This window comes from Calypte anna, chromosome 15 (genome assembly GCF_003957555.1).
Source record: "Calypte anna isolate BGI_N300 chromosome 15, bCalAnn1_v1.p, whole genome shotgun sequence".
NCBI lineage: Eukaryota > Metazoa > Chordata > Aves > Apodiformes > Trochilidae > Calypte > Calypte anna.
Genome location: NC_044261.1, coordinates 5,793,583 through 5,818,372, shown reverse-complemented (window position 1 = coordinate 5,818,372; position 24,790 = coordinate 5,793,583). Strand labels below are relative to the sequence as shown.

At 43.1% G+C, this 24,790-nt stretch overlaps 2 protein-coding genes across 11 annotated transcripts in view; one reads left to right on the top strand and one right to left on the bottom strand.

The window, feature by feature from the left end:
* The window catches only part of LOC103536568 (septin-2), a 35,360-nt gene extending 24,274 nt beyond the window's left edge, over positions 1–11,086 (bottom strand). Inside the window, exons 1-5 of one of the 10 annotated variants that reach the window (XM_030460456.1) lie at positions 10,975–11,086; positions 5,169–5,215; positions 3,980–4,079; positions 2,435–2,521; positions 1,725–1,848 (exon numbers count right to left, since the gene is read on the bottom strand). In XM_030460456.1, the coding sequence (XP_030316316.1) occupies positions 1,725–1,848; positions 2,435–2,521; positions 3,980–4,079; positions 5,169–5,195 (338 nt within the window). In that variant the 5' untranslated portion in view covers positions 5,196–5,215; positions 10,975–11,086. Of the gene's footprint in view, positions 1–1,724; positions 1,849–2,434; positions 2,522–3,979; positions 4,080–5,168; positions 5,216–6,027; positions 6,092–9,848; positions 9,871–10,138; positions 10,269–10,438; positions 10,519–10,549; positions 10,707–10,848; positions 10,872–10,974 lie in introns of those variants that run through there. The other 9 variants (XM_030460462.1, XM_030460458.1, XM_030460459.1 and 6 more) reach the window with 9 other exon arrangements.
* Positions 11,087–20,455: 9,369 nt separating this feature from the next.
* CLDN5 (claudin 5) lies at positions 20,456–21,259 on the top strand. Its single transcript, XM_030460430.1, has one exon. It carries the CDS (start codon positions 20,528–20,530, stop codon positions 21,176–21,178), a length of 651 nt encoding a protein of 216 aa, XP_030316290.1. The 5' UTR covers positions 20,456–20,527; the 3' UTR covers positions 21,179–21,259.
* The last annotated feature ends 3,531 nt before the right edge of the window (positions 21,260–24,790 follow it).

The window sequence follows — 24,790 nt, the reverse complement described above, 5'->3', positions numbered from 1 at the left end:
ATCCTGAAAAGACTTTGTCAAAATGAAACTCATCGTGGCTCAAACAAAGTCTTTTTGTATGACAAGAAAATGGAAGTAAACAGACAAAATTAACTGCATCTTTTTATTTTGCAATATAAAGGTACTATTTGTTTCCACAATTTATCTTGATGTTTAAGATTTATCATCTAAAACTAAGTGAAAATTGTTCTTGGGGGTCTGATTCATCCCGGGATGACTCTCATTTTCCAAAAAGAAAGGGGAAAACCTGAACACGCACATCTCTAAAACATCTTAAGAGAATAAACAAAGGGCATTAGAACACAATCAACAGGAAGAGCTCTACGTAACACAATACAGGGGCTGCAGAGCTCTTGGCTCCAGAGGAAGGAAGCTCTGGTCAACAGTGCACAAAATAAGCAAGACTGTGCTGCAGTCCAGAAAGATGCCTTACTGTTACTCTAAAAGATCAGTGATTTTTACTTAATAAAGTAGGAAAAGTGAGAGGAAAATAAAAACCCCACTACAGCTTCACTTTCTAACTTTCACCACTTACATTTCTGCTGTGTTTCTACAAATAAACAGCATCCTGTCGAAAAAAGATTGCAAAACTATCTATAATATTGTAGATGTTTATCAACTATGTGCCTCCTTCCTAATCTTTAACTTATACTGAAGAGCTCAAATCAACTAATACGAGCTTTATGCTCCCTTGCTCTGCACAGGAACACAGTTTGCCTCAGGATTATCACCACAAAAAAAGTGTTCACAAAAACTAATGGCTAAGCAAAATAATTATTTATAGCAGTTCCATGTGGAAATTAAAAATTTAGCTTCTAGTTGCACTGGAATAATTCTGGCATCCTAGTAAGCACATTAATAGATGTCATCTTTATTTGGAAAAAGTTATTCCAAGAACAGTCTTCCACAAAGTGTATGACAATGGCAATTTGGAAATGACACTTATGAATTCTAACTTTGTGACAAAGTGCCCAGTCACTTTATAGCTTTTTCATCATTTTCTTTCTTCCTCATCTCTATGCTGAAGCAATTATGTGTGTTCTCCAGTGTATTTGAAGACAATTATTTCAGCTGTTTCAGGATTTACCAGGGATATACAGGCCAGAGAGAGATAAGTAGTAACTCCATCATTAAAAGAAAGCAGTTTTATCCAAAGTGGTAGCAGCACATATAAAGGAAAAGGAACAAAGCATACTGTCTTAAAAACATGGAAGATGGATGGGCCAGAACTCTGCCCCATCAGAGCAGCTCTGGAGGCAAGAAGTTGACTGCAGTTGCCACAGAGAACATTATTGGAGGAAAGGCCATTAGTTTTGAGTGACTACTATAGACAGCATAAAGAACACTAACCAAACCCTTAAAAAACATTTAGAGTGGTTAGAAAATTGAAGCAGGAAGTTGCACAAAGTAATACAGTTTTACTAGAGATGTGTATCTTAGGCAACAAAAATTATAAGAGAAATTTTATTTGAAAACTCCCACAAACTAAATGTTCATGTCACTGACAATATGAAGATACAGAAATGCTTAGAAAATTGTGCTGATCTGTAAGGGCTGAGGACACACCTTAGTTCAAGGTAACACTGCATTAATGCTCAGAATAATCAACCTGTTGCTTCCTTTTAATACACTGAAGTTATTCAAAAGATCACCAGCTGAATCACTAGAGCTCAGAGAGACAGACACACTAGAGTAGTGTTTACACACAATTTTTACACACATACCAGTCCTGGCTGTTAATGGCATCTCCATATCCTGGTGTGTCAACTACTGTTAAACGCAGTTTCACCCCTCGCTCCTCTATCTCTACTGTAGAAGCTTCGATTTGAACTGTTCTCTCTATTTTCTCTAAAATAAAGGAATATTTTGATTGTTATTATGCCTATTAATTGATGCAGAAACCCCTGCAGGAGAGAGCAACAGAGGAGGAAATGCAATCTGAAGTGTATTGTAACTTACACAGTATTTTGGAGGAAAAAAACAAGCTAGCCAATCAAAATTTACCACCACATCCTTGCAAATAAACAAGAAGCAATGAACCAAAAGAAAAGGGGCTGGCTCAGCACAATATGCAAAAATAAAATTATAATAATGAGAAGCATGCAAGATTTTTTTTGTCCTCTAACCAGTATTAAAGGCTTTGCAAACAAAAAGCATTCTAGGAAATGGGGATTAGAGAAAATCACATAGAGGTATATTGATATCTAACAGGTTTGAAGGGTTGGGTTTGTTTAATAATAACTAATGAAGAAACAACAAAAGCTGAGTCTTTAAAAGAAAATATGAGAAAATGCTAAAAAAAAAAATACAATTTGGAGGTTTAAAATATATTTAGATAGTATGAATAAAGGGTTTCATGGGTGAAGTTATCATCAAAATGAAGCAATGGAATGTCATAGGGTGTGTGCTGGAAGAACTACAAAACCACATTTACCTGCAGCTCCAGGAATATAACGTTCTGGATAAAGATCAGTCAGGAACAGACTGTTAATCAAAGTGGATTTTCCCAAGCCAGACTCACCTACAAAAAATAATACAGGTTATTCAGCATGTACATCTTTTACTCCAGGCTTTTTAAAGCACCTGTTCTTTTCCCAAGCCCACATTATGGAGGAAAAATAATTTGTTCATCAGGATTCACCCTAGCTTTTGATATTAAAACAAAGGTTCAGCTAAGTACTTTAAAAACACAGGAAAAACAACCCTCTAATGTTTTTATAAATGTTCCAAGAAAATGCTAAGTTACAGCAGTAGAATTAATAATAAAAGCTGAAAGGTCATGCAGTGCTATAGATCCAGAGACAGTCACATTCCTTCAGTGAAATAAAGGCTTTCATTCATTTAAAGTCACAAAATCAAGAGCTCTAACTCTCCTGTTGAACATTTCTGAGACCTTTAAGATTTTCCTAAGCTAGAAATTGAACCTGGAACACTGCTAGGAAGGAGAATGAAAGAAGCAGTCACAAACAGTCAAGCTTCCCAGCCTTACAGTTAGGCTACATACACCTTATGAAATATGGAACAGAAAATCCTAAGAAAATTATGCAAAATTTACCTGACAAGTTCTGTAATACTAGAACTTCAGGTCATACAAATTTTGTCTTAGATGAAAGTAATAAAGTTAAACCTGTAAATGGAATGACTAAATCTGAATTTCAAAAAGTTACTTTTTTCCTCAGCCAAGGAATCAAAGGAGTCAACATTTTAATACTTGTACACTTGGCCAATGCTACAAGTAGATGCTACAATCTTAGAAATAAAAAAGTTATCTGCATTTACCATAACAAACTATATGAAATTAAAAAACCTCTATATAACAAGTTGCCTATTTATTTTATAGACATCACTGAATATTTTGTCACCAAATAATCCCCATTTGTACTACAGAGTACAAGAAAGTTCTTAAATTTTTAGTTTCATTTTTAATAATGTGTTATTCCAATGTAACTACCAGAAAAAGATGAAAGATACTGGGGATTTCCTTTGCACTGAATCAATCAAGCATCAATCAACAAGTCAGTTAAAACAGCTTTGTGCCTGAAGGACTTTCCATTAAAGATTCCAAGAGGTGTTCATTCAGAGAACATGAAAATTAATCAGTTTAGCTATAATACCAGAGTGAGTCAGGACAGAAGGGCAGCAAACACAAAAACAGCATCACCAATTCAAGAGCAAGATATTCACCATGTGCATTCATGCCTTCAGTTGGGGACCTGGTAGTAAAAGAAAGATTAAGCAACTATCCCTACCATCTGAGGATGAGTCAGGAATACAAGAATGGCCTCTTGGCTCAAAGTCATAACCTTTAATCAGTACAAATACTCCTTCCTTCCAAACATGACAAAATTTTTAAGAGACTTCACATCAAAGCTTTTTCATCTGTACAGCAGTCAATTGCTGAGTAGGAAGCCAGAGTCTATGTGAAAGAAAGTTTTTTGGTGTTGAGTAACAGTAAAAAATACTTAAACAAGTCACTTACCAACCACCATCAGTGTGAATTCAAAGCCCTTCTTCACAGATTTCCTGTGAACCTGGTTGGGTAGATTAGCAAATCCCACATAGCCTGCTGAGTCGGAAAACTGACAAAAAAAAAGTGGAATGTCAAATGAGATCCCCATCCCCCTAAAAAACTGAAACAGAGCTCAACTGATTCAATACAATAGGCTAAGAAGTATATAAAGGACAGAGAATGAAAAAAAAATCATCACTGCTATGGCAAAGCAGACCTTGAAACTGGGCCATTTACCAAGCAATCTGATAAAAATAGAAATCTGGTAGATTACCTTGAGCTACACATAAACAAAAGCCTCTCCTTAGATAAAAAAGATTTGCAAGCTTGCAAGAACACACTATTATTTACATTAATCTGCAATATAGCTAAAAATACCAAAGATTTTAAGCTAGAGGTCAATATTATCTGTTCAAATTTGGTACCTGCTGTTACTAACACCTTCCATAAAAATAAATAATGAATTCACTCACCTACAGAAAACCAAGAATTTTTTGTAAAGGCATGCAGAGATTACCAGGATAGATTTACCTGTGACTATATGTCCTGCTTGTTAGGTTGTTCACCTGTCTTCACAACATTTAACTTCTAACACAAAATCAGGAAAAAAAGTGCCTGAAAAACCTCAGAGATTTGGGCTATAAAAAGGGCAGTCTGCTTCACCATTTGTTACCAACTGACTGCAAACCTGACACAGTCCTAAAGAAATGCAGCCACTTGATTGAGAGACCTATGAACTAGCTAGAATCAAATGTTTTCTTCAGAGATGAGTTTAAGATGGAAGTTTTTACACAAGTCCATACTTCCACTGGCACAGGAGAGGATATAGGAGAACTGTTTAAACAGCAATTAAGTTGTTTGCTAAGAATCTTCTTAAAACCCACACAGATGGGAACAAATATTAGAAATTAAGGTTTTTCAAACAAAATTTCCTTAGGTAAAGGCATCATTGTAGCTTTGTGAGCAGCCACAATGTCTGGCAAGCACCCAAAAGTCCATTACTAGAATCACATGCAAGCTCTGCTTCTACAGAACAGTTCCCTTTTAAGAAATGCATCTGAAAGGTATAATTTATTCACTATCTTATCACTTCAATAAAGCCACAAATATTTTCACAAGTTGAACAAACACAATTTTGGCTGTGCAGCCATCTCTTTACCTTTACTTTTTCACCTGACTGAGACATGGTTCTTCAAGTTTCAGAAACTGGAAAATAAAATTGATGGCACATGTCAGCTGACTTGAAAGTTGCATTCATTTAAATCTTCAACCAAAGAATTGCATACAATAACCATACATAATTATTCTAGCAGAACTAATGTCAGGTACTCTAAGATTAAACACAACAATTAAGCACAAACAAGCCATAATCAAAATGGCTGCTTCTGTGAAACTGTTCATAGTAAAGAAATACAGGATTATAAAAACCAGAATACTTTATTTAAACAGTTAAAAGCTTTAAAACAGAGAGATTCCTTTAAAACTTAAAGGAAGCTCACTTTTCACTGAAAAGTGAAAAGATCTTGCATCCATCCTCTCACTAAAGAATGAAAAATATTTACTGAAAGCTAATGCAACCTGAAATTCAAATATTCTGTTCCCAACCCCATATACAGAATAGCATAGGAGATCCTCTTCTCTTTTCATCCTTTTTGCTTACTAATTTTATGTTTCTAAATGATGGTTTACAAACAGGTAAACATAATCTAACTGTTTTCCAAAAACTGGTGTTTGAGATTTATGAACACACGCCAAAAGATCTCCTGAGAACAGGACACCCACGACCTTTCTGGGTAAAGGTTGTCACATTATTTTCAGTGATTTCAAAGTTCCATCACTGCCTGTGAACACTACAGCAGAACCCTGGCACTTGGCTAACCCATGCTGGACAGGAGAATTCACCCTGATCTGAAAAATGATTAAAAAGATTTGTTCTTTAGTGTCAGACACCCAGACCAGCTGGGGTTTGGCAAGCCCTTATCTTTCCACTCAAGGATGTTGGTTGTGCTATGGATTACTTATCACGGCAGCAGCCAGGGCCTTTTATTTCCAGCAGCCCCAGAGCTCGGACAGGAAGCACAGAACCAGCAGGAGCACTTCACAGCTTGGGTTGTTGACAACACAGCTCTTGGCCTGGGCAAGCAGGGAAGTGACCCATGCAGACACCTGTGTGTTCAGACAGAAATGCTTTCCTGTAGGGTAGCAGGAGTCATTCTAGCAGGATACAGTCCAGTTTCTGACACCAGCAGTTTGACAGTCAAATCTGAGCAGAGAAATGAGCTGTGGGCTAAAGGGAAAGCCCAAGTTAGCACAATTGCTACTTGGGAGTTTTAAAGGAAACAAGTCTTCAGCTCACATGGCATTTCATGTGCCCTGAAGCAGGCAGTCAAATCCTGGCAGCTGTGCACACACCAGCTGCCCTGTAAGCAAGGAAAGTTGTTTTTTTCCCTCCACCAACTACTTTTCCTCCTGGAAAACAGGGAGGTTCAAATCCTAATCGTTTTATGACTGGCCCTGATGGGATATTCCTCAAAACAACCTGGGAAACTTCCCTTAAGATTTTTTTTTCCCCAAACAAAAAACAGAAAAAACAGAGAAAAGCAGAAAAACCAGAGAAAAGCAGAAAAAAAATAGAGCTTTTTCTTCTTTGACCACTCTGCAAGGGCTCATTCCAGCACAGCCAGTGTTACTGGCTATTAAGGACTGCCACAGCCTCACTGACCAGTGTAACTTATTGCTCTGTCCACACCTTCTTTCTACATGTGGAAACCTTTGTTGCCACCTTTAACTATAAAATCAGTAAAATAATTCAATAGTTTATAAAAGTTCATAGTCACTGTCCAACTGCTAATGTAGGGACATCTTCTAGCCTGTTCCTCACAGATACCAGATGAAAAGCCACTCAGAGCAGCTCTGTAGTTAAAGGCCAGAAAGGGGAACAACTCAGATTTAAGTATCTATGGCAAGCTCTCTAATCACTTCTGCTTTCATCTGACACTATACTCACATCCATTGTAGCACTGCCCAAGCTACTCAATTAAAGAGCAGAAGAGTCAAAATTGTCAACACATTATGACATACCTGGCTTCCAAATGAGTCTGTCATCTCATAAGAGGCTAAATTTACAAGAAATCATTCCACAAACATGATTTACAATGCCTTCTTCCTACCAGGAAATCCACATTCACCTTGTGTCTCACTAAGTACTGCAGCCAAAGCTCCAGGACAGCTGCCCTGATCACATCATGCATGCAGCACATGCTCAGATGTCTGTGTACAACAAGCATCCTGTTAGTTATTTCCCATTGAATTTTGTTACAATAGAAATATGTTTACTAAAGGTTAGCTGAACAAATAAAAAGATAAAACTTTAGCTAGACAATACCTAAAAAAGGCACTGAGGTTCAAATTAATCCTCTGTTCCTCGGCCTCAGCACGTTACAATTCATAACACTGCCCTCAAGAGGTTTCCCAAAAAATTATTCAACCAACCAACATCCCCAGATGACCAGGAGCCACTTGCCAGTGCACCAAGCTACACTGGGCAGCCTTGGAGGTCAAAATCTGAAGTCTGACTGCATGCAACTGAGTCAAACATCACACTCATGGGAAGCTGAGTGTCTGACACATGTCCCACACCTGGAAATTGTAACCACAGAATCACTTAGGTTGGGAAAGACCTCTAAGACCATCAAGTTCAAATGTGTTTCATTTCTCATTAATATTGTTGTCTTTTTTTTTTTTTTGAATGACAGCTACAGCAAAACAGAGCAACCAATAAATGTTCTGTTTTCTTTAGCTCTTCAAAGGGCTATTTCATTACCAGACAGGCAAAGCAGCACATGAAAAATATTTCAAAGAGGAAGGAACAGAGAAGATAAAATTGCATTAACTTGGAAAAAAGCAATGAAGCTTTATTTACAAGTAAGAGTGGGCCTCATGTTGTGAGCAAAAGAAACAGACACTATGCCCCCTATAGGAATGGCCACATAATTTTTTTAACAGTGGGTAATGTAATAAAGTTTAATTTTTGGATCCAAACAAATTCCTGTCTGGAAATGTGCTGTCCAGCAACCAAAAAGGAGCAGATTACCACTAAATTCAGTCTTGGTTGCCTATTCTACAAATAGAGGGGCTTGGAACATGCCATCCTACTGCCTTCTGCTAAGAAGAATATTCCAGTCAGAGAAAAAGAGAGAGGAAGGAAAATGGGTCACTTCCTTTGTTCCTGTCAGGATGTAAGAAGTAAACTGTTAGGAACAGGGAGACTGGAAGCTTCTTAATAGGAACCAGCACAAAGAAAACACGATGAAAAATGTACCAAGAGTGTTTCCATATAAGGACATTAAAAAACATTCAAAAATAATCACTTTAGAGTGACCTTAACAACCATCTCTACAAGTAGAATTGCCCTCCAGACTTATCAAATGAGGTCTCTTTTTTTCCCTCTGAGATTGTGTAACTAAAGAAATATTTAATAAGCCAATCAGGGACCATAGAAAGCAGTGAAGCCTTAAGGAAGCATCCAAATACAGCACTAGCATTCTGAAGTCACGTTTTCAGACTTTAAGCAGACAGAAACATCATGAGTATCTTAGTAAGATATCAGTATTTGTGGTTTCTCACAAACAGAGCTACAAAAACCCCAAAAGAAATGTCAGTCATGTACTGAGGCACATAAATCAATATTTTATCTAAAAATGTTTTAAAAAGTGAAAATAAAACTTCCCACAGTGTATTCCAAAGGGGATAAAGGGGTATTCAAATACAGAGCAGTTAATTTTGGTTTCGTTTTTTTTGTTATTTGTTTTTTTAAGATTACACTATGAAAGTTGTATGAATCATGCTTTGTTCACAGCACCCTCACCTCTGACTGGAAACCCCCTCCCAGAAGTTCTCGGGGACAAGGTCAATCTGTATCAACAATCCCAGGTGATTTCATTTTCCTTACTAGAAACAGATTTCACCAGCTGCAGGAATCCTCTTCTACACATTCACTGAAGACATTTCTGCATTGCTCTTCTTTGGAAAAATTACTGTATCACTTCCACCAAATACAGAATTAAACAGCAAATGCAACAACCAAAAAACAACCCAGCTATAGCTCCTGCAGGGAGACCAAGCAAAGGGCATGCCACTGGTTTGTCCCCAAATTTGTATTCAGCATTCATAAGTGTTACAGATTTTTTTTTATAAGGTATTTGAACCACACATGTAGTACAGACAGCATTGGGAACACACTGCTGTTCATCACCTTCCTGGGTCTCTAAAAGCCCCGCTACACTCCTGTGGCTTGAAAACACACACATGCACTACAAGGGGAGACAAGGAGTAAGCAAGTAAGAGAGAGGAATAATGTATGAGCACTGTTCTCTTAGAAGGAAATGGTCTAGAAAAAGCAATGCATGACTCTTGAGCTGTAATCCTAAATATTTTAAAGTTCCATTTCAATATTAACATATTACTCTAGACTACTTTTACTGTTATTTCAATTAACACAGCCACTTAAGCACAAAGAAGGTACCATTCATATTAATGAGTGTTTAGTGCATCCTCAGTGCATCCTACTCAAGCAAACTTTTACAGCATTTACCCAGAGTTACCATAACAGAAAATAACACTGTAAACCAGACCTGTAAATGTTAAAGGCAGGAGCTTTTTCCAATTTAAAAAACTAAGCATATGAGCCATAATTACTCATCAAAACCAAGCAGCAGCGCCTCACACCCACAGAACTTAACTATAATTGTGCACATAAGCGATAAATTATTTTTTTAATCACTTTCAAGTCCCATTACATCACCAAGACTCTAACTGGGATGTGAAAAATAACTCAGACCTTAAAGAAAACAAACAATTAAACCAACTGCAAAGGGCCTGCTGCTAACTCAGGTGTGGGAGGCCCTGTGCAGGGCTGGGCATCGCCGTTCCCGCAGCATCTCCGTTCCCAGCAGTGGCCGCGCTGAGTGTTGCAATGCTGAAACCATCCCAGGAATGCCCCATGGAGACAGCGCTTCCTGTCCCATCCCCGGCTACGCGATGCCGGGCAGGCCCCAGCAGCACACAGGCCGTGTCCGCATCTCCCGTCCCCTTTGCTTCAAAACCCAATTAACGTAGGGTACCACGGACCTGCTGCGGGGGTTCGGTGGTTCTGCCCCGACACCCTCCTTGCCTCCTCATACCTCAGCTTTAAAACCCCCGCCCCGGGCAGAGAAGGGAAGAGCGAGGCCGGAGCGAGGGCCCTGTGCCTGTGCAGAGAGCGCAGGCTGCCGCGGGTCAGCTCCAGGACCGGGCCGGGGCCGAACCCGTACCACCCCCCCCTGCTGAACGGAGGGTCGGGCCAGGCCACCGGCAGTGGAGCGGAGGCGTTCGCCTACTCTGCCGCCTGCCCTCCCGCCTTCCCGCTGGAGGTCGCGGCCCGGAGCTTACCTGAGCTACAGCCGCCCCGACGCTCCCCTCACTGCCAGGCCGCGATCCTCTGCCTCCCCGCCCGGAGCCCTCCCGTATCCCACACGCCACCGCGGCCCAGCGCCTGCCTGCCTACCTGCCTCCCCTCCGCACGACTCTATGGTCCGGGACGCTTCCCAGGATAGCGATGAGGCGCGGTTCCAGGACGAGCGAGAGGAAGGATAGAGCGCCGCCACGCCCTCCTTCTTGCCTGAGTGGCAGAGAGGGCCGCCGGCCCGTGCCGCGCGACGGGGCGTTGCCATGGCGACCTCCAGTCCCCGCTGGCCCGGAGCTGTGGCCACAGGCCCGGACCCAGCACGGGGCCGCCGCCGGGACCGAGAAGGGTTCAGCTTTCCTGCTGGGCCGGGCTGGGCTGCAGACGGGTTACTGACCGTAACGTGGCGCGGTGGGGCGAGCGGTGCCGCGATCACCTCCCTCGCGGTAACCCCGCTGCACTCGCCGGCCCCTCGTTCCCTCGGGAGGGAGCGGTGCCACAGCACTGCAGGCTGCCGACCTACCCGGGAGTTCTGCACACCCACACCCCGGGACTGGTTTCCTCCTGCTGAGTGTCCCGCTCCAAAATATGGAGCTTGTCCTCCTGACACCGCTGGCAGCGGGGGGAACAAGAGGCGGGAAAAAGGCGCTGATGGAGCCACCTCCCTCGGAGGCCACTGGGCTGTGACTACACCACAAGACAGCCTGTGCTGCGGGGGTAACGACTTAGAAATTATTCAAATGTATGTTATTACCCCGAGCCCACCCGCAGCAGCACACCTGAGCATCCCTCTGCTAGCAACAAGCCTGGAGCATAGAATCATAGAATCGGCTGGGTTGGAAGGGACCTCAGAGATCACCAAGTCCAACCCTTGATCCACTACTGCTGCAGTTCCCAGCCCATGGCACTGAGTGCCACATCCAGACTCTTTTTAAGTATCTCCAGGGATGGAGAATCCACTACTTCCCTGGGCAGCCCATTCCAATGTCTGATCACCCTCTCCATAAAGAAATTCTTTCTAATCTCCAACCTAAACCTCCCCTGGCACAACTTGAGACCCTGCCCTCTTGTCTTGCTGGGAGTTGCCTGGGAAAAGAGCCCAACCCCCCCCCTGGCTCCAACCTCCTTTCAGGGAGTTGTAGAGAGTGATGAGGTCTCCTCGAAGCCTCAGTCGAGACGTGTTCTGCTTTAAACATCCCCTTCTCAAACATTTTGATTCTTGTTTTCTACAGAGATACTGCTGAGCTTTCAGACTACCCTCACCTACAGCAGGTTTTAGCAATATACCTCACAGTGGAAAAGCTTTTGGTATGGAAGGTGTGACAAATGGGGGCAAATCTAGCTTAAACTTTGTGCTGTTTGAAATGAAATATGTAATATAAACCTGTTTGGTTTAGCAGCTTGTATACCTGAAGCAAATTTCTCTCCCCAAAAATGTGAAAAAAACAATATACTAATTTTACCTGCACTACTGCTATCTTTTCTTTTATCACAGCATTCTCTCTGGTTAAGTGAGCAAGATTTTGCCTTGGTTAGTGCCATCACCGAAGGCGTGAGCAGCATTCTTGATGGCAAGTTCTCTGAGGTCTCAGGGCACAACAGGTAAAACCTAGAGTGTAAACTATCCCTGCAGACCACTTTCTCCTGCCCAGTGTGACATAGCTCAAACAACACAGTGCTTACAAGATTAAAACAGAGTAACAGCAGAAGTTCAAGGAAGGCTGTTTCCAACCTTCCAGCTGCAAGGCTTCAGGAAAGTTCCTACTAAATCAATCAACATTTTGCAGCAGGCAGTTTGTATGTGTGATCTAGCAGCAAATCCTTTGACTTAAAATTTTGAATACCAAGCAGCACATTTGTATTGTGTCTGCATTTCCATCCACTAAGCAAACACAGTTGCAGCTCACAACAGGAAAATGTGGAAGTGGAACAAATGCTGCTGAAGGCAGACTGGCATTATTTGCTAACTCACATTGTGCTCCTATTATCAACCAAGCATTGATGTGATCTGAGTAAGAACAAGATAAAAGCCAACCAAAGCGCAACCGAGTTCCGTTTCCTAGGACAAAGTGTAATGCTATAACACAAAGTACTCCTCTATACTACTTTCTTGGAGGAGTTTAAAGATGATATTTCACTCTTCTTTGGAAATTAAGGTCTTCATTAAAATTATCCCAAGGATATCCCTATAGGTGTTTTGTACTGTCCCCAAAGGAACAACGCTGTGATACACGCACACAATATTTCACACAGATAAACTGTTAAAACAACTATTTAGGACTTGAAGAAACTATAAGAGATTAATATAGACAACTCCAGGCTATAGATTTGCATCTAGCAGAGTCTAATGGAAGTTTGTGTGTTCCCATGCCTGTTAGTCCTTTTAGTGCAACGAGTGAAACATTCTCCAGAAACTACAAATGCCTCATTTCTGAGGCATGATTTCCCCGAGTCATGGATGAATCAGGTGGCTGCCCAGCTGTCACACAAAATGTTCAGGGAAGTCACAGTTCTCCCCAAACTGTTGCATTATGCCAGAAAGAAACATAAGGAAGGGCACTTTGGGTAAGAGCAAGGGTCAGCTGTAGTGCCCTACCTCTGCAGTGCTCAGCAGCAGATGCTGAGGAAAAGATAAAAGCTGCTCTGTGTCTGTATATCCTCCCAGCTTCCGGCAAGCTGGAGCTCAGCAGCTTCCTGAGCCAGAAATTTTATCTTTAAAGCTTTCTCTTCCATGAATTTTTCTCCTTGCTTTTTGAACCCATCATAACTTCTGGTATTAGGAGCATCCTGTGGCAACGAGTTTCACCGTGTGTTACGCACTTGGTGAAAATGTCCTTTTGCTGCTTTTGAAACTTGTTATAAGACTTGTTATGAAACTTGCAGTGCACAGTGCCCCTGGGCAGCAGAGCATGAGCTATTTGGTGCATGTAACAGAAATGCTACATTGCAGAAACCTACAGGGAATGCATGGCCATGGAAGACATGCTGCAAGTTTGGTATTTCTCAAACTGGTATTACCAGAAGTGCAGACGAAATCATTGTGTGAAGAACACTATTCCTCTTAAATGGCTAAATACTATAGAAATGTTAGTGCAGTCAACAACAGCCTGTGAATCACCCATTCCCATAATTATTATTTCTGAAAGAATTTTGTTTTATTCTTCCCTTGGAAACTCAGATGCCTTTTATAAAAGTTCCTGATACATCTAGGTTTACATTCTCAAAAGCACAATTAGAGTCCTTCCTTGAATTCAAATCTTAACTCTGTGTGGAGTCACGTCTTTACAAGTTAGAAATACCTCATCCATTCAGCAAAACACATTATGTGTTTTTTATCCTGCTCCTTAACACAGAATATGGTATAATGCTGGCTATAAGAAAATATCACCTGTTACTTGAAAACTAAATTGAGTTTTGGTAGATGAAACAACCCCCTGTTTCTTGGCATTGTTTCTCTTGCATTAAAACAAGAAGATATGCTGCTGAGACAAAATAAAACTTGTCTCCTTTTAATTATGAGATTCCTTTTAAACTGATTTTTTTCAATAGTTTCTATTCAACACATAGTAAGTATTTGGAATTTGAGCCTAAAATTATGAGTGATTGCTGTAATGGCAATTCAGGGAGATACTGACCCACTACTGTAAGACACCAAGCATCTTTAACTCTCCCAGTCTTCCCTGGAGATGGAATTACTCAGGTCCTGATTAAACTACTTATTCTAAAGCATATGCATGAGCCCTTTTTATATCCATTAGACTGAAGTTTGTGTTTGATCCAGAATATTTGTGTATATTTTGCTAAATTACAGTACATGGCTCCAGGAGCAAAACTTTTAGAAATAAACATGTAAGATCTGCTCACTGTGGGTGAAATACTCTTAAAGGATTACCAGAGAAAAAAGGACTTTGAACATTTATAGTGTGAATATCAGATACAAAAATGTAGATATTTCCCAGCATATTTTTTAGTATTTGGGTGTGATATTAGAAATATAAGGGCAAACTTTCCATTCTCTGTTAGTAGTTGTTAAACTGGTGATTTGATCAAAATACTCTTCTGTGTAGTGTTTTAGCTACAGAATCACTAATGGGGTGAACCATTCTAACACCTCAATTTCTGGGTTTCTGCAACCATGCTGCATCAGGAATCAGAAATGTCAGGTCCACTGGAGCTCTGGTCATAAGCAAACAGTAAGACAGTGTCCATGGATGCACCAGGATTTACTGACACAAGCTACTTCACAAGTTATTCAGTAAGTCATTAGAAATCTGCAATAAATATTTTCCCTCACTGGAAAAAGATAAACGAGTTTATAGTGACGTACTACAGGAAATTCAGGTTGTGTTGGAATTGCAGGAGTCTCAGGGGAATAAAAGTGTTCCTTTTGCACGCAAGAGCCCACCTTTTCAGGATGATAACTATGGCAACAAAGCAGCAATAAGAAGAACCTAAAAACTTTCTCTGGTGTCAGAGAGATTCTGCATCTTTTTACAAATAAGAGCGACCCTTTCACTTTTAAGAAGGGGTCAGGATTGACAAAACAGATGCAAGCTATTCCCAAAGACAGGGCTTGCCTCAGATGTTATCTAATTCAGAATAAGGCCAGAACTGCTGAGAATTAGTCTTTCTTCTAGTAAGATGAGGTGTCCAAACCTCTCACTTGTTCTCAGGAACACAAATTTCCTGGGACAACGGAGAAATGTAGCATGTTTACTATCACTAGTCCTGAACAGTTTTCAGTAACTTCATAGTCATGTCTTTATTAATTACTTTGAACATCTGCAATGTATATTTAAAACAATGGCATTTGTCCTTGCTGACGCTCTTTGTAATTTCCCAACAATTACATGGGAAAGAAATCTACCAGGATCCTGGTACACCACAATCTGTGGAAGGAGGCTAACTTTGGAAAAGGACAAAATTACACTACAGTTCTCCTGATAGGAAACATGACATAGACTGGCCTGTAGGCACAAAACAATGTATATTTCCTATAGTGTTCCCCTCTCTGCCTCTCCAAGCTTTAATACATTTTCAAGAGCTGTCCAAAGCATTAAAGAGAAGTATTTGAAGTGCTAAGTGTATATTCAGTGTAGTGTCTCAGTGAGTGGGGTGATCAGGCTGTCTAGATTCTCATCTACAAAGAGGACATTCTAAGCTTTAGGATAGGGTCAGCATTCACCCTATTAACTGCCCTGAATTGCTTTTAACATCGGGTTATATCTGTCCAGTGACACCACAGTGTCCTCCCAAAAGCCACACTCAGAAAATGAACTGCTGAAGACTTAGGTGCACAGCAGACCACCAGCAGCTGGTCCTGACAGCAGTGACTGGAAATATCCCTGTCAGGAGGGAGCTTTAATAAGACACAGAGACATGAAGATCAATTCCAACCAAGGGGAAGTTTCACACCAGAGGGTTTTGTGTAGAGAAATTCAAGCAGGGAAATGTGGAACTCTGTTCTAGTGATGGTTTAACAAAACAAATTCCCTCATTATGTGAGGAAAAGCTCATAACACTGAGTATTCACACCATGTGTAGGCCAGCCAAGGCCCCCTGCTCCTGACTGCCTGGCAATGCCGGTGGGATGTTCATGAGGAAAAGGCAAGGCAGAGGGTGAGCAAAAAGTGCACAGACTGATGAAGGGCTAGGGGAGCTTTGTTTGGAAATGATAGAGAGCAACAAACATATGAAGGCTGGAAGCAGATTAAAATCCTCTTTCACTGTTTTTCTACCTACATTTATCTGGTTTTTTCTATTCTTTTTCATGAGTTTTTGTCACATCATCAGTGAGGGGGAAGAGTAGTGTGGGCATCTGTTTCTTAATCCTGAAGGGCAGCAGCAACACTTGTACTAAAAAAAGGTGTTGGATCCCACATACTTAGTATCAGTCATAGAGCATTACTGGTCCTTGCAAAATTCCTGTGTGGCATTTAAATTATTGCTTCTCTTTATTCAAAAGATGAACTAAGAGAGGAAGTGACAATTTCACATTAACCACTTCAGATTATTTCCAAAAAGAAATGATCTCAAGATCAGGCCTATGGTGAAATTGTGCACTTGCATTTTGTAATGAGCTGCTCATTTGACAGGGACTCACTGCTATGTGCCAGTTTCCCAGTGTGTCACACCAGTCTGAAGATATGGGGACCATCTTACTGTGGAAGATGGTGTGTACCCTCAAGCTCCATTTAAATCTCCTGTCTTGGGAAAAACAAGTTGCATTTTAAAGGATAATTAATCAAGAAGTAATCTGATAAAGGTCAGGTTTTCTAAGTAGAGTCCCTGCCTAACACCTCTGTATTTATAAATCTTCTTGCCTTTTTAACAGCACTAATAAGAAGATAAAATATAGCACAACATCCATATCTAGTAGGATTCCTGACTCTTCACCTTTGCTTATGTCTGATCTAAATGTTATGGCAAGCTGCCTTCAGATCACTGGACTTTTAATTCATCTTTTGACTTGTGCTTTGTCTTAATCATGCAACTAATGCCCGGTTTTGCATAAGCCTGATACCAAATGTCATTTTCTTCTATATCTTCCAGATGCTTCATATTTGGGGGAGGCGATGGAGCAGAAGCACATAGGTAAGGGACACACCACAAGTTACAAACCAAGCAGGCACTGCAGACTGAATTGCAGGTCCCAAAAGGCAAATCTATCTAAACATTTGCTCAGTCTGCTTTGGGGCTGGAGGACTGGGCACAGCAGTTCCCCTGTGCCATGGTACAGGGTTCATACAGCAGAACAAGCAACGCTCAGAAGAGCCTGGATCCCCCTTAGCAGCCCTCCTGGTAACTCTGTGCCTGGTACTTGTCCTGATCATGTCAGAAAAAGAGTGAAAACACAGTCACCTCTAATCCCAAAGCCCCTCTTGCTATACTATGGCTTCTGTGCAATTGTTCTCAGCTTGAATACCACTTCCTCTCATTTTCACAGCCTGCAAAGGCCCCCCATGCATCCCCCCTAGAATAATTCACTAAATACATAGCTGGGTCAGTAATAGATTGAATGCCAACAAGTCATTTGTTAATGAGTTACTTTGCTGCAGGAGGATCAAGCCTTTGAACTGAAAGGAATCCAGACTTTACCAGCAGGGATTTATTTTCTAAATAGTGATTTCTTTACTTAACATCCCAAGGACAACATCATGCTGGTTTATGTTTTCTTTTTAGGAAACTAGAACCTTTTAATTTTGGTAAGTTTAAATTAATTACCAATATTATGACATTAACACCATCAGAAGCCACAATGTGCTGAAGCTGATAGGGACCTCAGGATCCCAGTAGGTGTGTCAGTCAAGTTACCAGCAAGTCCAGTAAGCAGACCAGTGAGCACCTTGCACCATTGCACTCATTAAGGGCAGTCTGCACAACAAGTGCTCACTTTCAGGATCAGGGAACAGAGTAATTAAAAAGTGAGGCTGCTGCCAGTAGCCAGGATAAAAGCTAATATCTGTGCTAATGAAAAGAAGCAAACAGACAAAGGTGAAATACCAGGAATGGAAATGCCTCAAAACAGAAAGGCTGGTTTCCCCTGTGGTTATTAAGCATGTATTTCCCCAGAGGAATTATTGTTTTGGTTTAAGTGATTTGTAGGAATCAGTTGCCCAGTAACAGGTAGCAAGGGAAGGTGGGGCAAGGGTTGTGGAGGTAACACAAGCCATACCCTGGTTTCCTTTCTCAGCCCCAAGCCCTGGACAGCTGCTTAGTGCCCCCCTCCCTGCTGGCACAGGAGCACACACAGGACATTTATCGGAGGAAATTCAGAGTTCCGTGCTCCCAAGCAAGTGGCAAGGGTGGGGCTTTCCTGTGCTTACAGACTAAGATAACTGGCATTTCTCCCCTCTTTTTTAATTGTTCTTCTGTGCTCTTTTCTATATAATCATTATTATCATCATAAATACAGATGTTATTCAGTTTCAGACTGTGTTCTGGGTTTCTTCCTGTTCACCTCTGAGATATCTCTGCCTCTGTGGCTGCCTCTTTTGCACATTCTCTTCTCCCTGGCACCAGGGACTCTTCTGAGTGATTGTAAGCAGCCTCAGTTTGACAGACTGCACACCCCAGTCACACATTCCTCCTGGACATGCACACTGGAATTTACAGTTTCAAATAATTGAAGTAAACTGTCTGTATATCATATCCAGCTGGAATATGAGATAACTCCTCTTAACTCAGTTTACCAAGCAGACTCTGTTAAGAAGACATTTTCCATACCAGAATTGTTTACAGCTCCTCAGGCAGAGATAATCAATGGGAGGCTGCAGTCATATGTTCACACCACAATGATCCACAAGTTGCTGATCTTCTGCAACTTCTGTGGGTGTCTGGTGGCTAATTTTTGTCTTCTGGATGATAAAAAAAGAAGTGAAAGGCCACGTCTGCAAACATGTTGCCATCCTCCTGTGACCGGTGCTCAGGGTCTTCTGCAGAAGAGTCATCAGTGCTGCTGTCAAGATGCAAGCAGGGCATTGCTCAGTCATGTCCTCAGCTGTCAAAGCATGTGATTCCTTTTGCCTCTGTTTATCATTCCTGCTACTGCTCCTGCTTCAAACGTGGACTTTCCCGTTCATCCTGCATTCCTACCAATCTTGGTATTTCCATCACAAATTTCTGCATGTCATAAAACATGCTGTAAATTTCTGTACAACAGAGAACACTACTTGCAGGGGGCAGGAAATGTGTTATTTTCAATTCTTGTGATCTCTGCCACACTAGAAGGATACTTCAGGCTCACTAAAACCAAACTTAGCCAAACTAGTTCAAAAGTAAGTGAGAATATAGCTCTCAATTCTGTCTAAAACAATTAAACTTATTTAATATAAACCAAACCAATCCTGGCTTAAATCAAACCAAGCATTTCTCAAGGCACCCAGTGGAAAGCTGCTGGACTGCAGCTCCTTGTGAGTGCCGTGGGGCTGCTGGTGAGGTCTGTTCTCTTTCTACTGCAGCTCAAACAGCAGCTCTCTCACCATTAACACCCCCTGCATCTGTCCCCCTGCAGGGGCTGCAAGCTGCTGCTGGCCGGCAGGGTTTCAACCAAAGATTTCTTTGCAAGAACAATCCAAGACATCAGTGGTTCGTGAAGAAACTGTAGCAACCACAATGCCTGCATGTCCTGATAATTCTTGCAAATACACTTCTTTTCTGATACAGACACTTAACTGCCTGACACACCATAAACATTCAAAATGTACTTGAGCAATTAGAACAGTAAAGAGAGGCTGGAAATCTTTGTGAAGATGTACTTAAATAGAATGCCTTTCTCTTGGTTCCAGTATCAAAACGAGCAGAATTTCATGCTTGGTGTAAGTTAATCACACTTGCTCTTTCTAACAAAAATTTTAAAATTAAGAAAATGCCTATTAGTATTGATAGGTGATGTGCAGATCCCATATTCAAAGCTCTTCCAATTTCAGGGTAGTTTCTAAGGTTTTTGGTAGTGGTTGCTTGCACTTTTAGCTGTCACAAGGTGCAAGAGACAGATGTGAAGGTCAGTCAGTGTGCTGTCTTTTGGGAAATTATCAATTAGGCTCCAATAATCAGTACGTCCGCGTTGCTGGGGGGCCGGGATTGGCAAGACCTCTCTGAAGGTCTGGCTGTGGTCCTTATCAGTAAATAGGAAATACACAGATATCGGCACTAAAACGAAGAATTCTGAGCGTCCGAAATCCGTGAGGAGATTCCTACAGCCCCACGTATTCCCGGGAGCGCTAAGGAGTCTCTGCGAGCTCCTCCCGGAGCTGGATGCCGGGGTGAACAGGGACGCTTCCCCGGAGCCCCGCGGCAGCTGGTGACGAACAGCTCGGAGACCCCCGCACCCCCGGCCCGGGCCCTCCGGGGGCTGGCGGTGCTGCCGCCCACCAGCGGCCGTGGGAGCCCCACTCCGCGGAAAGGGCAGGGCCAGGCCGGGAGGGCGGGCGGGCGGCGGTGGGAGGGAGGGCGCCCCGCGGCTCCTCATATAGCGCTGCCCGGCGGCGGCGGTTCCCAGAGCCGGCTCGGCAGCCGCCCGGGGTGAGTGTTAGAGACCGGCCGCGCCTGTCTACGGAGACTGTGGGGGTGGCGCAATGACTTCGGCGGCGCTGGAGATTCTGGGTCTGGGACTGGGCATCCTGGGCTGGGTGGGGGTGATCTTGGCCTGCGGGCTGCCCATGTGGCAGGTGTCGGCCTTCATCGACGTGAACATCGTGGTGGCGCAGACCATCTGGGAAGGGCTGTGGATGAACTGCGTGGTGCAGAGCACGGGGCAGATGCAGTGCAAAGTGTACGACTCCATCCTGGCGCTGCCGCCCGAGGTGCAGGCGGGCCGGGCGCTCACCGTCATCGTGGCTCTGCTGGGGCTGGTGGCTCTGATGGTGACCGTGGTGGGCGCGCAGTGCACCAACTGCATCCGGCCCGGCAAGATGAAATCCCGCATCGTGATCGCCGGCGGGGCCATCTACATCCTCTGCGGGGTCCTGGTCCTCGTCCCGCTCTGCTGGTTCGCCAACATCGTCATAAGCGACTTCTACGACCCCACCGTGCCGCCCTCACAGAAGCGGGAGATGGGGGCAGCGCTCTACATCGGCTGGGCGGCCACGGCCCTGCTGCTCTTCGGGGGCTGCCTCATCTGCTGCTGCTCCTGCTCACAGCGCGACGAGACCTCCTTCCCCGTCAAGTACTCGGCGCCGCGGCGGACCACCTCCAACGGCGAGTACGACAAGAAGAACTACGTCTGAGCGGGGCTGCCCCGCTCCCCCGGCCCTGCGGGGACACGGACAGACGGCTGCGAGCGGGGAGCGTCTGCGGGCAGCTCCAGCGCTCCCCTGCCTAGAGTCTTCTGTTAACGGGGACCCCCGTCGAGCGGCAGCCCTAGGCAGGGCAGCGCCCGCCAGCCCGGCTCCCCGCGGGTCTCGCCGCTCCGCTACGGGCAGCGCCGCGATCGGTGCTGCCGGGGACCCGGTACTGAAGCGCCCCGTCCGCGGTGCCGGGGCGAGCTCGGCAGTGCCCTCCCCGGCCCCACAGCGCAGCCGAGCCTACGTCTCCCCGGCCCAGGGCGGCTGAAAGCACCGAGGAGCCCGGGCGAGCTGAGGGGGTGTCTGCCGGGATGCCCCATCCGTGCTCTACCGCCTGCCCGCCCGGCTCCCGCCGCAGCTCCCGGCCCTTCCCGGCGTTACCGTGAGGGATTTGGGAGCACTTCACCTCCCCAGCGTCCTGCTGGTGCCTCTCGGGGCATCGCCTGGCCGATGAGACCGGGCCGGCGGGTATGCACTGTCGCCGAGAAGAAGCCTCCTTTCTTCGTTGTCTCTCCTGAAAAACCTGCATCTGGCTCTTCCTGATGGGACTTTCACTGGTTTGGGTTGTTTGGGGTTTTTATGTTCTTTTATTCGGGCAACTAAACTTGGGATTCTGTCTAAAGCATGACATTAACCTTGGTCCTTAATCTCGTAGGCAAGTAACTGTTTGAAGAAGGGTATTTGGTTTTCCTCAGTTCTTTCAGTCCTTCAGAGGAGTGCATTGGACTGTGTGTCTCTGAGCCCTTTCAAAGAGATTTCAGGTAGTTACTGTCGTTCAGTGGAGTACAAACCAGATATACTAGGCTGCCCCGTGAGGTTCTTCATCCCTTCTCCTTCATCATCTTCTATTTTTACTTGAATATGAACTCATTGCCAGAATTATCAAATTAGATTCAGAGACCTATGAGATCTTTGAATGTCCTGGCTCCAGTGGGGCATCCCTCTGCATCCTCTCATCTGCACTACAGGAGACTGGAAACATAAAAAAGTGCCCCAGATATGGGTGGCTGGGGTATGGCTTTCATGGCCTTCTTGCAGAGATCTGCTTGCTGCCAATTTTGAGTTGTGTATTCAGTTGGACGTGCCCTTGGTTGGCTCCTCACCATAATTTTGTAAACATGTGCTTTCCTTCATTTATCAAATCAGGCAAAGAAGTTGCTAGAAGAATTTTAGCAAATAGGTTGACTAAGACTTTGTGCAAGTTAATCAGGGGATGTGAAGTCATGGCTCTCACAGCTCTCAGCTCCTCCACACTGCCCTGGTAACACGGGAGACTGGAAGGAAGATGCTCTGGGCAGCAGAACTCTTTTCTGAGCTTAACACCTGCTAAATATCACCACAGTCTGGAATATTAGCATAAACCTGTCCATTTTACACTGCAGAGACCAACCTTTTTTAGAGGAGGGGTTGAGGGGTGGCGTACTAGTCCTCCATGCAAATTACTTCTAAATCAACACAGAATTCTGCTGCTGACTATGGCTGCATCTGTATTGCCATAAGGAGATATCTGCCAAGAGTTAGTGAGGAAATGTGGTGTTTGTATTCCTCAAGGAGCAATGCTCCCACCTTGTGGGTCCCTCACATAGCAATACAATGCACAAAACTAACCTGAGCATTAACTCTGACAAGTTTCTAATAACACTGAGACTTAGGGATTAATCACAACTGTGGGTTTGTGACAGATTGACATCAATTGTGCTCTTGCCTTGCTTAGTAAACTTAGAACCCTGGTGGTATAAATATCCACAGTCCTGGATGAGAGGCTAATGTTCTGCCCCTGCAATTACTAATGTTGAATATTGAGCACGAGTTACTCTTTTAAAGGTAACTGCTTTCATTTTAAACTCATAAATTGCAAGGTTTGAGCCCATCAGACAATACAAAAGCAGAGCAAGGTCTAGAACTAGTTTTGTTTTCTGAAGAGGTGCAGCTTTTATACTGTCTCCATATAAATAAAAGCTATAATATTGATGTTATGTGATATGTAGTTTTGGTACAAGAATGAAATATTCTGTATTTCATCATTGCAACTTATTTTTTTTTAAAACAATGTAACCTTGTAAACTGAAAATGTATTTAAATGCATATATTTTGCAAGAAATCTACCAAAGTTGGCTTCTTATGTGGTTTGGTGCCTTTATTTGTTCCATGGTTACTTTATTTTGATTTTAAATCATTATCTCCAATATATTTGTCACCCAACTCATAGACAAACTACTCTCACCCAGCCCTCTTGTGTCTAGCAAATGAGTCAACCAATATCAGCAAAAATCCTCGACCTCACTCACTTTTCTCTCAAATCAAAGAACTAAAAAACAACTCCCACCAACAGAAATGCCTGCATGTACCCTTACTATAGAGCCTTCAGAAGTGCTGCAGGATTTGGGGTCTGACCAAAAGATGAAAGCTTTCCAGGCAGTGCACCAGTAGCATTTAAAATCAAATAAAAATCGATGTCTTAGGGAGAGGGAGGGAAACCCACACCTTGGGAGGGAAATTTTTTTAACAAAACAAACTTCTTGGTGTGTAGCTTTGTGTCATTGGCAGGGCTGGATCCACTTGTAACCAAAATCTGAAACAATTACACAAAAAGACCTCTCCAAAGAAGCCAGTTCTAACTGTGTATGTACTGGTAAAAACAGCATCATCTTACCAAAACCATAAAATGCTGCTGATGCAACAAGATTTCGCTGAGGTCAGTGGGGCAGCACCCAACAATACTGGCAGGAAGTGAGGCTCATTAAAAAAAATATTTTTATATTTTATCTCATCCTTCAGTACACTTACTTGTTGCTGTGCTTTAAAAAATAACCTGAGAGAATGCTCTTACTGATGTCAGGGTAAAAGTCTACATTGGTTTTTGCTATGTTTTGTTTTCCAGGACTTGGTCCTGAATATTAAGACTTGGAAAGGTTCAGGATCAAGCCTGAACCTCGTTCCCATAAAAAGAAATCTATAGCACCTGTTTACTATTTTTATTTTGTATTTATAGTTTCACATAAAAATAAAAACATCTAAACCAATCCTTGAACAGGGCTACTGTTTTTTGTAGAAGGCACTGAATTGTTTGGGCTCTAGAAGGTTTGGTGTGACACGGGTGCCCAAAGGGCAACTTCTACCTGAGCTACCTTTGGGGGGAGAGCTGGGTCACCTCTGGGGGAGCAGGGACTTCCATGGCAGAGCAGTCAGCATCTCAGCTCTCTGCTGGAGCCTCGAACAAAAGAGCAAGCAGCAGCAGTTGGTCTTGTGATGTGAGCACATTAGGAAGTGGACTGTGAGTCTCAACTGTTTTGAGAACTGCTCTAAGCATGAAGGTCTTTAAGCTTTCGATTCCTACACGTTTCAGCTCAAAGGAAAAAATCCCACTGCAGCTTGGATCAGCACCAACCTGACCTGATACCCTAATTCTTTCTGCCACCCAGTTTTTTAAGAAGTGCATTCAAGCTGGGGGAAAAGCATTTTCACAGATTCATCTGAACAGAACCTGTGAAAAAAAGTGGCTGTTAAAGGAAACTGTGGAGGCTAATTGCTTGTGGGGGAAGTTTGACTGTTACA

Bases quoted from the DNA above. Each gene is read 5' to 3' on its own strand.
- CLDN5 (XM_030460430.1), top strand. From the start codon at position 20,528: ATGACTTCGGCGGCGCTGGAGATTCTGGGTCTGGGACTGGGCATCCTG.